Source organism: Gavialis gangeticus, unplaced genomic scaffold (genome assembly GCF_001723915.1).
Source record: "Gavialis gangeticus isolate Ggan-Ray unplaced genomic scaffold, GavGan_comp1, whole genome shotgun sequence".
Classification (NCBI taxonomy): Eukaryota; Metazoa; Chordata; order Crocodylia; family Gavialidae; genus Gavialis; species Gavialis gangeticus.
This window is the reverse complement of record NW_017729025.1, coordinates 157,569,987-157,570,671: the sequence shown is the minus strand read 5'-3', so window position 1 is coordinate 157,570,671 and position 685 is coordinate 157,569,987. Positions and strand designations below refer to the sequence as shown.

Genomic DNA, 685 nt, shown 5'->3' with positions numbered 1-685 from the left:
TCACGGCGAGCGCGGGCGCGGGCGGCGGTGGCGGCAGGTGCCAGCATGAGCTTCCCGCGGCCGCTGCGGCGCTCCGTGAGCCTCAGCCCGGCGCGCACCCTGCGCCTCGTAGTGCTGGGACAGGGCGCCGTGGGCAAGACAGGTAGGGACCCCACCCGGGGCGGGGGGGAAACTTCCCTGCTTCACCCCAGGGTTGTCCCGCAGCTGTGAACAGCCGGGGGGGGCAGAAGGCAGGGCGGATTTTCCACCTCCTAAAGCAGCTCTCCAGGCCGGCAGAATGCCCCTCTGGCTTTCACCCCCCACCCTTCATAGACGGCCTAGCTGTTCTCCCCAGCCGGCCTCCCCCCCAGCACCACTCCTCAGCCTGCTCTGAACTGAGTGTAGGAAGTTGGGTGGACTTTTTATTTCTTTTCTTTGTTCTTTTAAAGAAACCTCTCCTGGCTGACCTCTCCTTTCCACATTTCACATGGGGCAGCCAAGTGTTACCCCCTCCCCCGCCACACACACACTGGGGTTTCAGCTTTGTAAAGCGCATGGGGGTTCCCGGGCACACATCTGATCGGAAAACTTCACCCGGTTGCTGAATGGCTGGAGATGGCTGGAATGGCAGTCCGAAAAGGGGCCAAGCTGCCAGCTTACCCATATGATCTGCTGGCTCCTAAAATAAACATGTGGAAAGGGGCTG

At 61.8% G+C, this 685-nt stretch overlaps 1 protein-coding gene across 2 annotated transcripts in view; it reads left to right on the top strand.

The window, feature by feature from the left end:
- The first annotated feature begins 9 nt into the window (after positions 1–9).
- The window catches only part of LOC109299246 (ras-related and estrogen-regulated growth inhibitor-like), a 46,742-nt gene continuing 46,066 nt past the window's right edge, over positions 10–685 (top strand). For both annotated transcript variants that reach the window (XM_019519847.1, XM_019519848.1), the window contains exon 1: positions 10–142. In XM_019519847.1, the coding sequence (XP_019375392.1) occupies positions 46–142 (97 nt within the window). In that variant the 5' untranslated portion in view covers positions 10–45. The remainder of the gene's footprint in view (positions 143–685) is intronic.